At 43.2% G+C, this 13855-nt stretch overlaps 2 protein-coding genes across 2 annotated transcripts; one reads left to right on the forward strand and one right to left on the reverse strand.

Annotated features, from left to right (window-relative positions):
• Nucleotides 1–966: 966 nt before the first annotated feature.
• Nucleotides 967–1914, reverse strand: LOC136652771 (olfactory receptor 13G1-like). The gene has a single exon (XM_066629693.1). It carries the CDS (start codon nt 1912–1914, stop codon nt 967–969), a length of 948 nt encoding a protein of 315 aa, XP_066485790.1.
• Nucleotides 1915–9332: 7418 nt separating this feature from the next.
• LOC136652772 (olfactory receptor 6F1-like) lies at nt 9333–10274 on the forward strand. The gene has a single exon (XM_066629694.1). It carries the CDS (start codon nt 9333–9335, stop codon nt 10272–10274), a length of 942 nt encoding a protein of 313 aa, XP_066485791.1.
• The last annotated feature ends 3581 nt before the right edge of the window (nt 10275–13855 follow it).

Raw genomic sequence — 13855 nt, forward strand, 5'->3', positions numbered from 1 at the left:
AAGGAAGCATCTATCTTATGGGGATGAGCAATGAAAAGCCATCAAGGCGAAAAGGAAGTTCCTTGATGAGCTTACCCTACCAAAGCCACTATGTGTTCTTATGGGAAATTAGAGTACAGATTGGGTGTCCCTTATCTGAAGTTCTTGGGTCCTCAGGTGTTTTGGATTTTGAGTTGTTCCATATTTCAGAATACCTGCATATACATAATGAGAGATCTTGGGGATGGGATCCTGGTCTCAACCCAAAATTGATTTAAGTTCCATATACCCCTTAAACACATAGCCTGAAGGTAATTTTATACAATATTTTAAATAATTTTCTGCATGACACAAGGCTTGCGCATGAAACACAGGTTGTCATTTTACTTCTTTAGGCAAGGAAGTTAAAAAAAAAAGTCATGCTGGCACTCAAAAAAGTTCTGTATTTCAGAATGTTCTGTATTTTGGAAATCCAAATAAGGGGTATCTAACATGTATAAAAATCTGAGTGACAGACCCTTTGTGCATTTCATTGACAGAGAAGGACATATAAACTTCCAACCAAACCATGATCTGAGAAACAAGGAGCTCAGTGACCTATGCTCCTTTAGCTGCATCTTCTGCTAGGAGGATATAAAGAATGTTGATTGCACCCAAACCCAGAAAAAAAGAGATGAGATATAGGATGTGGGTTAAATGTGAACTGTATCTTTATGAATAACTCCTCTCTACAGCTAACTCATCTCTACAACAGCTGTATACTTACAGTGAAGCAATATCAGCAAATCAATACTGTCCTTCCCCTTTGTTATTTTTGTAATGGTGATCTAGATATTTTTAGAGATCAGACTTGGGGCACAATCCGATCCAACCTGCCAGTGCTTATGCAGCGATGCCATCCTGCAGTGGGGGCAATCACAGTGGCCTCCTCATGGCAAGGGAATATTTGTTCCCTTACGTCGGGGCTGCATCATGGCTGCATCAGTGCTAGGACTGGGTCTTTAGGGTCTCTGGAAGCAGATCTCTCCTAGTAAGGCTCCTGAGAGCCTCTTTCACATCTTTGTTTCTCAAAGAATATATGATGGGATTGACAACAGGGGTCACCACCGAATAAACAAGAGACACTAGCTTGTCTTTTTCCACAGAAGAGCTTGTACCAGCCCTCATATAATTATAAATGGCAGAAGAAAAATAAAAACTAACTATAGTGAGGTGAGAGGAACATGTTGAAAAGGCTTTCTTCTTCCCTTCAGCAGAGCGGATTCTGAAGACAGCTCTCAGGATGAACAAATAGGAAGTTAAAGTCAACCCACAGGTGCAGACCCCAAAAATCACAGCTGACACATAAGTCAGAGTCTCATTCAGGCTGAAGTCTGAGCAGGAGCTCTTTAAAAGTGCAGGGTAATCACAGAAGAAACTATTGATGATGCTGGAGTTGCAGAAGGACAACTGAAGCAGAAGAACAACATGAAATGTAGAATTGGCCAATCCAACAAACCAAATGCTCACAGTTATTCCAATACACATTTCCTTCCTCATGATGAGTGTGTAGTGCAAAGGGTGGCAGATAGCAGCATAGCGGTCAAAAGCCATAAAGGTGAGAATTAGAAGTTCAGTCACTAGGGCCCACACGAAGAGATGGACTTGTGTAAAGCAACCATGAAAGGAGATGCTTTTTCTGTGGGTTCCAAGATTCTGGAGCATTTTGGGCATTGTTATTGAGATGGACAACACATTCACTAAGGACAGGTTGATGAGCAAGAAGTACATGGGAGTGTGGAGTTTCTTGCAAGTACATATTGTAAACATGAGAAGTAAGTTTCCAGTTAGTGCTATAGTGTAGATGAAGGCAAAAACCCATAAGAGAAGTGTCTGTAGTCCAGGTGAACTGGTTAGACCAACCAGTATGAATTCACTAACTGTCTGATTCTTCATTTCAGCATGTCCATTCGTGGTGACCTAGACTGACAAATTGTATTACACAGTAGGTTGATTCTCTCTCTCTCTCTCCCCCTCCCCCTCCCCCCTCTCACTCTCTCTCTCTCTCTCTCTCTCTCTCTCTCACTCACACACACACACACACACACACACACGTGCGCGCGCTAGTGCAGGGGTCTTTGGGGGGCAGGTGGAGGCCAGGGAGGAGGTGGGAAGAAGGTGTTTCAGGTTGGGAGGAGGGTGAGTGGCAGGTGAGCCTGTTGGCAGGTGGGCAGGTGTGGATCAGGTGGCAGAGCCTGGATCCAACAGTAATACCAGATGCTAGTTCCCATTCCTGGGCAGCATGGAACGGGTCCTGGCTGTTCCATTCTGCTCGGATCCGTGCCACATCATCAGGTGCCACATATTTGAGTAGAGCCATTGGGGGCGCTGCAGCTCTCCCCACAGTAATGGAAAAAGTTTCCCCTTGCCCCTGGCTGAACCACAGTCAGCCCCAAACTTGCACAGGATACAGCGCAGGCCCGCTGGCCTGCCTGTTACAGTGCACGTTAGAATTTTGCAGTTTATGATATATATTATAAAAACCTTATAGATAATAAATATTTTATAAATCTATTTATATATAATTACATACATTTACTAATTAATATTCATCCCTATAACAACTCGCCTACTTTTTTTATCATTGATTAACACATTGTAGCAGTTATGATGATCATTATAATTATATGATGAATATTAATATTCTGCTCTTCAGTTTAAGAAGATCACAAGGGATTTATATGGTAAAGTAAGCAAAAAAATGGTTCCCTCTCCAAGAAGGACTCAAAGTCTAACAAAAGATGCCAAAGAAACATCAGCAAACAGCCATTAATTAAAAGAAGTCCTGCAGAGGTGAATGCAGACAATTGCTTTTCCTCTGCTAAATATAAGGGAAGCAGCACTTTACAAGGTGCTTCAGTGTGCTGTTGGCTTGAGTAATTTAAATCAAGTGTCCTTGACCCTTTGCCAAATGTTTCACTGATATCTATCTATCTATCTATGTTCAGTCTACAATGATGATATATTTACCTCCAACGTTAGTTAGTTTATTAGCAAAGCTCTTTACACTTTGTGGAATTCAAATAGCTGTTTCCATATTGTGCAAATGCAAGGAAGAAGCCAGGGCAGAAAAAACAGATGACATTCATAACATACCTTCATTCCTGTTTGATCTGTGTAGATTTTCCTGGAATCTTTTTTTCTTTGTTTCTGAATTATTTTCTGCACCTGGTATCTGAATAATTTTGAATTATTTGCAACTGGTACCTGAGAAGCAGCCCATACAACTTTGTTTCAGCAATACAATGGCTGATGAGAACTCATCTCATGCTGTTGTGGGCATGCTCATTTGCTGATCCAAGCCTCATCACCAATTTCAGGTCTCTCTTTACGCAAATCAGGGGGCCACTGGGAGAAAGACCTTTGTGAAGTCAACAGGAAGGAATGTCTTGAGGTTTCTGATTGTTTTTCCTGATGTGTGTTAGAATGTCAAATTGTGCTATGTTATCCATTGTATAGCTTGTCCTTTTAATTGATTTTTTAAAAAATATTTGTTTACTGCATAGTACTGTCAAATGCTTTCTACTTCTATTACAGTGAGAAGTTCCAGGGACAGTGCTACTAAGTTTAAGTCCCTTTGAATGAGAGAGAGAGAGAGAGAGAGAGAGAGAGAGAGAGAGAGAGAGACCCAACTAAAGACATAACTCTATTCTGCCAACCTATTTCTTACTGGGAACACACTAATGTTGCCAAACCCAGACAGTTGGTTATTGCTAAACAAGTACAAAAGAACCAGAAGTGTGTCACTTTCAACACATGAAACTGCTTCTCCTGAGCGCTTAGATGTCGTTTGCTATCTGCTTATGCAGATATCAGATTCATCAGTAGGTGTTCTTTTTTTGGTAATTGAAATGGTTATCAATTCCTTAAAGTACATAGTTACTTAAAGTACATAGTACAGGCTTGGTGGCACTGAAAAGGGCTGCTGGGCTAGCACCAGCAGGAGCTGGTGGTGAGCCCCGCAAATGTGCCTTATGGCATGTTTGCAACTGTGGCTGGCGGCACAGAGCAGTGCCACCGACCATAGGATTGGGCTCTATGACAGTTAGGGCACAATCCTAACCAGGTCTACTCAGAAGTAAGTCCTATTTTGTTCAGTGGGGCTTACTCTCAGGAAAGTGTGGTTAGGATTGCAGCCGAAGTTATATAAAATAGCCACTGACTGACTTTGAGATAAGGTCCTAAATAGTTAATTCTCTTCTGTCTAAGTTGAGGAAACTAAGTGAAATAAGGGCCAACAGCATTGTTAAATCATAATCTCTGGGAGTTGTTTTACACATGGAATATCATGTTTAGGGTCAGGATGACCCAATGAGACATTATTTCTAGATATTGCTTTGAGTCACATCTACATTCATAGGGTTCTGTCAGAGGCTAAGAGATTCATGATGAATCAAGATGTATGTAATTGCCAAAAACTTGTATAAGGGGCCAAATAAGGAGGTGGAAGTGACAAAGGATGTCCCAAGAGTAGCTCTTGACTCTTTGCTTTGGGTGTGGCTCTTTGGAATACAAGGCAGTGGTAGGCAGGGAAGGTTCTGTATCCAAAGATCCTGAGAAATTGGTTTGTACTTGGATTACAATTGCAAAAATAAACTTTTAAAAACTCTCTAAAGAGTCTTGACTGTTTAAGCAGTGGTTCTGTCCATCATGTTCCTTACACATGTCAAAAGAAAGTAAAAGAGATATAAAGCCTAAGCAGGCAAAACACAACTCTGGAATATGAAGGGATGACTCAATGGAACTGAATAAGCAATCAGATTAGGACAAAGCAAAGAAATTTTCTAATAAGTATCTCTTATGCAGAGTGCATACATAACATAGGGCAGTGTTTCTCAAACTGTGGGTTGGGACCCACTAGATGGGTTGCAAACCAATCTCAGGTGGGTCCCCATTCATTTCAGTGGTTGACAACCTTCAGTCTCGAAAGACTATGGTATAAGCCTACAGCACCTGGTATTCCCAGGTGTTCTCCCATCCAAGTACTAACCAGGCCTGACCCTGATTAGCTTCCGAGATCAGACGAGATTGGGCATGTGCAGGGTTCATTTCAGTATTTTATTTTTAATAAATCAGACTTGATGTTACCATGGTATGTGACTGTATTTGGGGAAATTTTTCAGATCTGTACTTTGAACAGGCTACTATGTACTGTATATGCTTTTAACAATGATAGTAAATGGGACAAGGCACCTGGAAAAGACAGCATCCCTGCTGAAGTCCTAAAATGCTGCAAAGAGATCATCGTCACTGAGCTGCATGAAATCCTCTGTCTCTGCTGGAGAGAAGGTGGAGTACCTCAAGACATGAGGGATGCAAACATCATCACGCTGTACAAGAACAAAGGTGACAGGGGTGACTGCAACAACTACCGCGGCATCTTTCTCCTTAGCATTGTAGGAAAGCTGTTTGCCCGAGTTGTACTAAAGAGGCTCCAGGTACTTGCAGAGAGCGTCTATCCAGAATCACAGTGTGGATTCCGAGCCAACAGGTCCACCACTGATATGGTATTCTCCCTTAGACTACTGCAGGAGAAATGCAGGGAACAACGACAGCCACTCTTTATAGCCTTCATAGATCTCACAAAGGCTTTTGACCTGGTCAGCAGAGACGGCCTCTTCAAGATTCTCCCCAAGATTGGATGTCCACCCAGGCTCCTCAGCATCATCAGATCTTTCCACAAGGACATGAAGGGCACTGTTGTCTTCGATGGCTCCACATCAGACCCTTTTGACATCCGAAGTGGAGTGAAGCAGGGCTGTGTTCTTGCACCAACCTTGTTTGGGATTTTCTTCGCTGTCCTGCTGAAGCAGGCCTTTGGAACTGCAACAGAAGGCATCTATCTCCGGACCAGATCAGACGGAAAGCTCTTCAACCTCTCCAGACTGAGAGCAAAATCCAAAGTCCAGCTGAAATGTCTGCATGACTTCCTCTTTGCCGACGATGCAGCTGTCACTACCCACTCTGCCAAAGATCTCCAGCAGCTCATGGATCGTTTTAGCAAGGCCTGCCAAGATTTTGGACTGACAATCAGCCTGAAGAAAACACAGGTCATGGTTCAGGATGTGGACTCACCTCCCTGCATTACAATCTCTGAGCATGAACTGGAGGTTGTCCATGTCGGTTGTCCATGACTTTGTGTACCTTGGCTCAACGATCTCCGACACTCATTCTCTCGATACCGAGCTAAACAAGCGCATCGGTAAAGCAGCTACCACGTTTTCCAGACTCACAAAGAGAGTCTGGTCCAACAAGAAGCTGACGGAACATACCAAGATCCAGGTCTACAGAGCTTGCGTTCTGAGTACACTTCTGTACTGCAGCGAGTCATGGACTCTTCGCTCACAACAGGAGAGGAAACTGAGCACTTTCCACATGCGCTGCCTCCGACGCATCCTCGGCATCACCTGGCAGGACAAAGTTCCAAACAACACAGTCCTGGAACATGCTGGAATCCCTAGCATGTATTCACTGCTGAAACAGAGACGCCTGCGTTGGCTTGGTCATGTCGTGAGAATGGATAATGGCCGGATCCCAAAGGATCTCCTCTATGGAGAACTCGTGCAAGGAAAGTGCCCTACAGGTAGACCACAGCTGCGATACAAGGACATCTGCAAGAGGGATCTGAAGGCCTTAGGGATGGACCTCAACAAGTGGGAAACCCTGGCCTCTGAGCGGCCCGCTTAGAGGCAGGCTGTGCAGCATGGCCTTTCCCAGTTTGAAGAGACACTTTGACAACAGTCTGAGGCAAAGAGGCAAAGAAGGAAGGCCCATAGTCAGGGAGACAGACCAGGGACAGACTGCACTTGCTCCCGGTGTGGAAGGGATTGTCACTCCCGGATTGGCCTTTTCAGCCACACTAGACGCTGTGCCAGAACCACCTTTCAGAGCGCGATACCATAGTCTTTCGAGACTGAAGGTTGCCAATACAAGTAAATGGGACTTACTCCTGTGTAACTGTGGGTAGGATTGCAGCCTAGGACTGTTAAAAATGTTCCTGCTTGATGATGTCAGTTCCGGTCATGACATCACTTCTGGTGGGTCCTGACAGATTCTCATTCTAAAAATGGGTCCTGGTTCTAAAGGTTTGAGAACCACTAAGAGAATTCACTGCTACAAGTGCATGCAATGGGTTTTGGCTTTAAAAAAGATTGGAGAACATTCATAGAGTTTGAGATATCTATACAGTTAATGGTCAGCATGATGGCTACATGAAGCCCCCATTTTCTTGTTGGCAAGTAGAAACAATGCTACCTGCAGGACACTAGGGAGAGTGTATTCTCCAGGAGACACAAGACTCAGAGCGCAATTCAGAGGGTGCTCTGAGACACTGCAGGCCCCCTGGGCCGGCTCCTGTCAAAAACATGCCACAAGGCACATTTGCACTGACATGGGAGTTGGTTGGACCAGAATGGAGGTCTGAGCCAACCCGGGAGGGCCAGATATGGACACTGCGCTGCCTGGACAGGTTAAGTATGCATTGGCTGGGGGTGAGAAGGTGGTGGGAGGGTGTTCCAGGGGTGGGAGGTGTTTTGGGATAGGGGAGAGATTGGGCCCAGGAGAGGGTGGGATCAGCCGTGGCAGTGCAGGACATATCTTAAACCCTGGCTTTAGCAGGATTACATGGGCTGCTAAAATTTGCATCAGTTAATTCGCTGGTGCAGATATGAGTAGACGCATGGGGTGACTGGGGCTTGATGTGGAGTAAGGGGAAAAATATTCCCTTACCCCAAGATGACCTCCAGTTTGCACTTAACCTGCTCTGGATACCGCACAGGTGACTGTGGCTTGCCTGTTCCAGCACAGGTTAGCATTGGGCTACCCAAGTCTACCTGCCTCAGAATGTTACATGGTTCTCTTTAACTTGTATCCATTTGGCTTCCTTCTTCCCCCCTCTCCCCTCCCTCCACATGATCTCCCAAGTGTTTAGGAGCCCAGTCCTGAGTTCTTACCACTGGTCCTCCGTTGGCTCTGTGTGTTGTAAACAGTGCTGTAAGGAACGTCTGCAGCCCTCAGCGCCGGCCCAGCACTGGAGCAAGTCCAGCACCAGCTAGTGCTCTGCTCCACCACATCCAGAGACTGCTGCATCCCAAGGGCTGCTGCAGAATCAAGTAGCCCCTTTGCGGGGCCACTTGGCTTATCCGGGGGAAGGGGACAGAAGCGGCATTCCTGGTACAACGAGCAGCTCAGTTTTGGGCTGTAAGACAATGAATCTTTGAACAACCAGTGCTACAGTCAAACTGCATGGGAAGGTTGTTGACTGCACCCAAACCAAGCTTTTAGGCTGCACCACAGTGGTGTAGATAGGTCATTCAGCACTCAAGGCCCATAAATTCTTGTCACCCCCATAATTAATTAATTAATCTCACATTGATTTTCTATATAGGAATTTACCCAATCAGAGTCCAAGAGCTTTTAAAAAGCAAAGAAAGAAAGAAAGAAAGAAAGAAAGAAAGAAAGAAGACCCCAGCAGTAGTTATAAATCAAATAGTTGCAATTATAACATTATTTTATTTTAAAACTTACTTATAATCACCCACAACTATCTCAACTAGTCTCAACTATCTCTGAATTCCCATGGCATTCTGATTAACCTCTATGAAACACTTCATGTTGAGAGATGTGAGGGAACACAAACCCATAGAGAGGGTTTGTACCATAGGGTACAAACCATAGAGTACAAACAAACCTAAATCTTCTTCTTCGTCTTCTAGGTTTCATTATTACATAAAGAATTTTTGTTTTGTGTTTTGTTTTTTTTTTCCAAAACCTGAGGCATTCTTTGGAGATGACATCTCAAGGGAGTTTTTGGATGTGTTGAAATCAGGGAGGAAGCCTTTATCTCCACCCCCTGCACCTCAGTTACAATGTGCTGTGCAGGATGGCCTTCTTATGTTTAGACTGGGTGAGTAGAAACAATCAGAGAGCCCATCAACGTACAATAGTTGAAAGCTGAGAGAATTTGGGTGTCTACGTATAAGGTGTAGTCAGGAAAGAATGGATGGTGTGCTGGCTGGTCGTTGGAAGGATGGATGGAAAATAAGGATCATGTGCAATTGGAGAGATGTCCTTCTCATACTGATCCAAAGGAATAAAGGAACAAGTGGCAAGTGATTCTATCCTTTGATTTCTTTCTGAAGTCAAATGCAAAGAGGCACTTTCCACGTTTGAACCGTATGCCTTTGATCCAGTGAAGCCTTAACTTTATATCTTGCCTCTTACTTTCTCTGACAAAAGCTTGTGCTGGAAAACAGGAAACCTGATTCGATGGGGGTGTAATTCTGAATCTAGTATGAGGAATAAAAAAAGGACAGATGGGAAAGGAAAATGAAGAACCATACAATGAAACAAGAGTGATGGAATTCATCCTTCTCGGCTTTCCTAGTTCTTGGTATTTACAGATGTTCGTCTTCATGCTCTTTCTTATCATGTACATCATGACACTTCTTGGAAATCTGTCCATCATCGTGCTAGTGATAGCAAACCGTCACCTTCACACTCCCATGTACTTCTTCTTATGCAACCTCTCTTTCCTAGAGATATGGTACACAACTGCCGCTATACCTAAAACACTTGCTCTATTCCTTGGGAAGAGTAGAAGCATCTCTTTCACTGGGTGCATTCTGCAGATGTATTTTGTTTTCGCCTTTGGATGTACAGAATACTTCTTGCTGTCTGTGATGGCTTATGACCGCTATTTGGCCATCTGTTACCCTCTACACTACAGCACCATTATGGACATCCACCTCTCTAGCAAGTTGGCAGGAAGCTCTTGGCTGTCTGGATTCCTCATTATTTTCATACCAGCATTTCTGATCACAAGGTTGACCTTCTGTGGGCCCAATGTGATCAACCATTTCTACTGCAACATTGATTCCTGGATTGTTCTTTCATGCTCTGACACCCATGATATTGAGATGGCTGCCTTTGTCATATCAGTCATTGTCATCTTGGGCTCCTGTGTCATAACGCTTCTCTCCTACATGTACATCATCTCCACTATCCTGCGCATCCCTTCTGCCAAAGGACAACAGAAAGCCTTTTCCACCTGCTCCTCCCATCTTGCTGTTGTGATCATTTGGTACGGTGCCACTATCTTTCTGTATGTCAAGCCCTCTAAACAGACATCATTGGAAATGACAAAAATTGTAAATATCCTAAACACCATTGTAACCCCGTTGCTGAATCCCTTTATCTACACACTAAGAAATAAAGAGGTGAAGGAGGCTTTAAGAAATTCATTGCACTTGGGTTGAAACAAGCATGTTTTATCTGATGTTCATGTTTACAGAGTTCAAGTCATAAACTTCTGTATTGATTAAGGCTTGAGACATTTTTTTAATAACTGATTAAAGGTATTCCATTCACAGTACCATTGAGACTTTCTTCCAGCTTTGAAGACACTCTTTCAGTGACTGGAAGAATCTGTTTCCAACAGAGGCTCACCAAGTGCCTCTGGGAAGCTCATTGCTTCCCCCCAACTATTATTCAGAGTCATGCTTCTCCTGGGTCTGGAGATGGCACATAGACATTATGACTAGTATCTATGGATGGACCTGTTCCCTCATGACTTTATCTAAACCCCCTTTAAAGCCATCCAAATTAGTGACCATCATCACATCTTTTAGCAACAAATTCTACAGAATAATGGCATGCTGTATGAAAAAGTAACTCCCACAAAATCACTGGACAGTTCAGGTTTTGCTATAGTCTGAGAAGGCATCTTGAGCACAAAACAGGAGTGTCATATTGTGAATGGGAACCTCAGTATAGCAAAACATGAAACAAGAGCTAGATAGTTTAATGTTCCCCCCATGACATATGTGCATTTAGTGTCCATTGCCTCATGAAATGTGCCTCACAAACCTTTTAGAGTTCTTTGAAAAGGTCAATAGGCATGTGCATTCAGGAGAACTTGTGGATATTATACATCTGGATTTTCAGAAGGCATTTGACATGGTCCCTCACCAATGGCTGCTGAGAAAACTCCAGTCAGGGAATAAGAGGGCACGCCTTCTCCTGGATTAGGAACTGGTTGAGGACCAGGAAACAGAGAGTGGGTGTCAATGGGCAATTTTCACAATGAAGAGAGGTGAAAAGTAGTGTGCCTCAAGGATCTGTTCTAGGATTTATGCTTTTAAACCTGTTGTAAATGACCGGGAGAAAGGGCTGAGCAGCAAGGTGGCCAAGTTTGTGAATGACACCAAACTTTTCTGAGTGGTAAAGCACAGAAAGGGTCATGATGAGCTCCAGAAGGATCTGTCCAAACTGGGAAAATTGGCCGGAAAATGGCAGCTGCGTTTTAATGTAAGTAAGTGTAAAGTAATGCAAAAAAAAATAAAAATCAAAACTTCACATATAGGCTAATGGGTTCTGAGCTATCTGTGACAGATCAGGAGAGAGATCTTGGGGTGGTGGTGGACAGCTCGATGAAAGTGTTGACCCAATGTGTGGCGGCAGTGAAGAAGGCCAATTCTATGCTTGGGATCATTAGAAAAGGTATTGAGAACAAAACAGCTAATATTATAATGCTGTTGTACAAATCAATGGTAAGGCCACACCTGAAGTATTGTGCCCAGTTCTGGTCACCACATCTCAAAAAGGATATAGTGGAACTGGAAAAGGTGCAGAAGAGAATGACCAAAATGATGACTGGGTTGGGACACCTCCCTTAAGAGGAAAAGCTATAGCATTTAAGACTCTTCAGTCTGGAAAAAAAGCACCTGAGGGGGGACATGATTGTGACATACAGAATTATGCACAGGAAGGATAGAGTCTCACACAACACCAGAACTGGGGGACATCTGCTAAAACTGAATGGACCAGAAGTGGGCATAGCGCTAGGTTTTGTAGGACACCTCATCACAAAGTGTCGGCTGTCCCTCCTTCTTGCTGTCGGAGCCATTCCAGATGATGATAGCAAGACGGAGATGTCTCTTCTGCTTCCTTGACCCCGTTATAAGGATTAGTGCTGAAAAACTGAGATCACTGAAAGGCAACCTCAGGCTGGGACCACAGTGGTTTCACCCAAGGGGGACTTGACAGGGTAGCTGTCTCCAGTGGTGTAGCTAGTGATGAGTGGGGAGGCGGTCCAACCTAGGTACCAGCCTTGGGAGGTGTGACACTACAGATGATCAAAATCACTAAAATTGTGGTTTTTAGGACTAATATGATAATGCTATAAAGTATACCATTGGATGTAGAATTTACAACAGAATGAAAAAAAACGGAGTAAAATATCTCCATTCTATCCAAAGTTATGGCCAAAAAACCAGAAAACAAAAATGCATAGAGCCCTCTGGAAAGTGAAACTGATCCATATCGCATGTTTACTGACAAGTATGTGAACTTGCCTTAGTCCATCAGAAAGGGCAGGCTGAGAGGAATCCAGCGACACCAGAATGTTCTCAATCCAATGGACGTAGCCGCGCAAAAACACCCAAGAAATAAGTTCTTTCCTTCAAGCTGCCAAATGTATTGAGCCCTTTGGAAGCGAAACTAAGTGTTTACTCTTGAATAAGCAACCATGCCTTGGCCTGTAGTCAGGTCAGGCAGAGGGGAATGTGAGGCCACCAGAATGGTCCTGATCGGATGAAAGTGAAGCTCAAAAAAGCTCCAGAAGGCAGCCCTCCCCCTGAAAAAGAATAAAACAGGCTTGAGTTGGTAATGTAATTTTTTTTACTATTTTAGGCTTGTAAAACAAGGTGAGTCTTGATAGTGATATGCCTGAATATATGAACTTAAATTGAACTGGGTAGGGCTGAAAATCTCACTGATTTTTTTTGTCGGGGCTGTTGTTGCAGACAACAGAGAAAATTGCAGAGAAAATTCATTTGGTGAAACAGGGCTGGCGTCACCTTATTTAATTATTTATTTTTCTTTATTAAAATTATTTATAATTATTTATTTTAATTTGTTTGATGATGTCACTTACAGCCATAGCAACACTTCCAGTGGGTCCCAGACAGATTGTCATTCTAAAAAATTGGCTCCTGGTGTTAAAAGTTTGAGAACCACTGTCTTAACTCAAAACAGACCAATGACACATCTTTGGGGTGGGGGAGTGACACGCTAGTGACCAAAACTGTGGAAATTGTGGCTTTTAGGAATAATACCATCATGTTATATACCATTTGATGCAGAATTTCATCCATTGCTTGTGGGGAAATATTCACTGCATTTATTTTCTGGCCATTTTTATTATTCATTTCATATCATGACTACTTCTATCTCTCAGTCTCACCTACCTTACAGGGTTGTTGTGAGGACAAAATAAGGGGAGGATCCATGCATACCACCCTGAGCTCCTTAGAGGAAGGGTGGTGTAAAAATGTGAAAAAATTATGTCGTATGGTGGTGACAAAAATTTATGGACCCCAGGTTTCAAATAGGTACCTATATTTAAAGTAGGAAGAGTTTGTGTAAATAAGACCCACTACAGTTGGGAATGATTAAGGAGAGCAAGGATGGTGCAGTGGTTTTGGTATTGGACATAGACCGGGAAGATCAAGTTCAAATCCCACTCAGCCATGAAATTTCCCGGGTGAACATGGGCCAGTTGTTATCTCTCAGCCTAACCAAACTCACAGGGGTGCTGTGAGGTCATGAAGGAGGTAAGGAACCATGTATACCACCCTGAGCTCATTAAAGGAAAGGTAGTATCAAAATCAGAAAAAATAAAATAAAAAGTAAAATAAAAAATGAATATCAATAAACATGGCCTGTTACATTCCAAGTTGTCTCTTGTGATTTGTGGTGGAGTACCTGGGGAACAGCAGCAGCAAGAATCTAAGCGGTTACGAAGAGAGTAGAACTGAAGACAATTTAGTAGTCATGT

This window comes from Tiliqua scincoides, chromosome 5, assembly GCF_035046505.1.
Source record: "Tiliqua scincoides isolate rTilSci1 chromosome 5, rTilSci1.hap2, whole genome shotgun sequence".
NCBI lineage: Eukaryota > Metazoa > Chordata > Lepidosauria > Squamata > Scincidae > Tiliqua > Tiliqua scincoides.

Coding starts and splice junctions, on each gene's coding strand:
- LOC136652771 (XM_066629693.1), bottom strand. CDS start 1,914: ATGAAGAATCAGACAGTTAGTGAATTCATACTGGTTGGTCTAACCAGT.
- LOC136652772 (XM_066629694.1), top strand. CDS start 9,333: ATGGGAAAGGAAAATGAAGAACCATACAATGAAACAAGAGTGATGGAA.